Source organism: Chinchilla lanigera, unplaced genomic scaffold (assembly GCF_000276665.1).
Source record: "Chinchilla lanigera isolate Chin_1 unplaced genomic scaffold, ChiLan1.0 scaffold00094, whole genome shotgun sequence".
NCBI lineage: Eukaryota > Metazoa > Chordata > Mammalia > Rodentia > Chinchillidae > Chinchilla > Chinchilla lanigera.
This window is the reverse complement of record NW_004955495.1, coordinates 4,572,306-4,574,559: the sequence shown is the minus strand read 5'-3', so window position 1 is coordinate 4,574,559 and position 2,254 is coordinate 4,572,306. Positions and strand designations below refer to the sequence as shown.

Here is a 2,254-nt window from a genome sequence, read left to right as displayed (position 1 = left end):
TTTTCTTTTTTGAGACAGGGTCTCGCTATGCAGTTCAGACTGGCCTTGAGCTCACTTTGTAGCCTAGGCTGGTCTCAAACCCGCAACAATCCTCCTGCCTCAGCCTCCCGAGTGCTGGGATTACAGGCATGCGCCACCACGCCCGGCAAGAGAACATTTTTTTAAAAATAATTTTATTTTATTTTTTTAAGAGAACATTCTTGATAAGGATATTTAAGTTAAATACATATTGGGTATGGGAGTGCATGCCTGTGATCCCAGCACTCTGGCAGGCTGAAGCAGGAGAAACTCAAGTTGGAGCCCCGACTGGCCAACTTAGCGACTTAGTGAGACCTTGTCTCAAAATAAAGATATAAAAAGGGTCAGAGATGCAGCTCTCTGCAAAGGCCCTGGGTTCCATCCCCAGTACCACAAAAAATGAAAAAGGAAATCTAGACCAATCTTCATCCCACCTGCCCCTTGACTCACCTACCTGTGCTGACCAGGAGCTGCGTCTGGTTCCCCTCTGCCTGCTCCAGTTCAGGAATCTCCACGGTCGCCCGGCACACATAGGCCCCACTGTCATTGAGGGTCAGCTGGTCCAGCTGCAGCCTCATGTCCCCAGGGGCAGGCCACAACAGCTGTCCCCGGGGGCCACACCCACTGGGGCTGTGGGTGCCATTGGTAAGGAGCAGTTGACACATGACAGCGCTGTCCTTGGCCCACTGCACTCGGAGGCGCTCCCATGCCCCTGCCTGAGTCACCCGGCAGCCCAGGGTGGCCTGACTGCCCTGTGTCACCCTCAGGAACACGGGCCACTGCTGCACGATCAGGCTTGTGGCTTCTTGCAGGGCTGGGGGACAGATGAGGCTGGTGAGCTCTTTCTAGGGAGTGTGTGAGGTTCAGCTCCTCTCTGAGCCTGCGGGCTGGGCTTGGCACCCACTCTCCCTGTGTCCCTGGGGGGGTCGGTTCTGCTTTAGGACTCAGTGGTTCAGTCTGTGGAATGGGCTCAACTCACTCAATTGTGAGCATTCAAGCAGGACTCCAGGACGTGTCCAGCACTCAGCTGTACAAATATCTCGAAGCTGTGCCTGGCCCAAGGCTGAGTGTGGGGGACACAGCGGTGATCAAGAGGAACCAAAATGAAAAGCGTGGTGGTGCACACCCATCATCCCAGCACTCCGGAGGCTGGGGCAGGGTTAGGGCTGGGGGTCCTCTGGCCATGGATCTGAACTGCCTGGTGGACCCCGCGGCAGCTGGGGAGACCAGGGACAGAAAGAGGCCGGGCAGCCAGACAGCCTGGGTGTGCTGGGGCTTGACATGCTGGTGGTAGGAGAGGGAGAAAGAAAAAACAGCTGAGCAGGGCCTGGCACACGCCATCATCCCAGCACTCCAGGAGGCTGAGGCAGGAGGGCTGTAAGTTTGAGTCAAGCCTGGACAACGGAGTGACTTAGCAAGGCCCTGCCTCAAGCGTTAAAAACAGTTTGTTAAAAAAAAAAATGTTAAAAAGGAGGCTGGGGATGTAGGTTAATGTGAAGGTCCTAGGTTCCATCAATCCCAAATCAGAGAGACAGAGGGAGAGGGAGCCGGAGAAGGAATAAGAGGGGGAAGGGGAGGGAGGGGGAGGGAGAAAAATAAAAGCCACCAGAGGGAGGGGCTGCCTAGAGGTGGGTGGGGCCAGAGGCCAGAGGGGCCAGGTCACCTATACCTGCCATGTAGGTCAATTTTTTTATTCTTGAGGACCCCTTTGAAGCCCCCAAGCCCACAAGGCTCTGAATGTCAGGGAGTCAGGCCTTGTTTAAAAAGAAAGCACATGCTTGGGTGTGGAGGCCCATGCCTATCATCCCAGCACTCAGGAGGCTGAGGCAGGAGGACTGCCAAAAGTTCAAGGCCAGCCTAGGCTACATAGCAAAACCTTGTCTCAAAAAAAAAAAAAAAAAAAAGAGAGAGAGGAAAAAAAAAGCACAAAGGGGAGGGGTTCCATGGGGGGATGGACAGTGAGAAGGGGTACAGAGGGAGGGACCCTGGTACTCACCACACAGCAGGACCAGGAGCATCCGTGCCCAGCTCAGGGACCCCATCCCCGGCTCATCACCTCAACTAGGACACCCAGTTTGCACCCCCAACTGCCAGACAGACTTCCTGCCACTGTATCCGCCCACCCCACTGCAGCAGAGGCAGAGTGACAAGGGGGGACAGCAGACATCTGGTGTGGGACAATGTTTAGGGTCCACTTTCTGCTACCACAGGCCTCAGTTTCTCCAAAGTGCCTTAT

At 55.0% G+C, this 2,254-nt stretch overlaps 1 protein-coding gene across 4 annotated transcripts in view; it reads right to left on the bottom strand.

Moving 5' to 3' along the window:
- Tmigd2 (transmembrane and immunoglobulin domain containing 2) overlaps positions 1–2,254 on the bottom strand; it is a 17,182-nt gene that overhangs the window by 3,873 nt on the left and 11,055 nt on the right. For 2 of the 4 annotated variants that reach the window (XM_013505331.1, XM_013505332.1), the window contains exons 1-2: positions 2,015–2,095; positions 469–832 (exon numbers count right to left, since the gene is read on the bottom strand). In XM_013505331.1, the coding sequence (XP_013360785.1) occupies positions 469–832; positions 2,015–2,060 (410 nt within the window). In that variant the 5' untranslated portion in view covers positions 2,061–2,095. Of the gene's footprint in view, positions 1–468; positions 833–2,014; positions 2,096–2,254 lie in introns of those variants that run through there. The other 2 variants (XM_005405795.2, XM_013505333.1) reach the window with 2 other exon arrangements.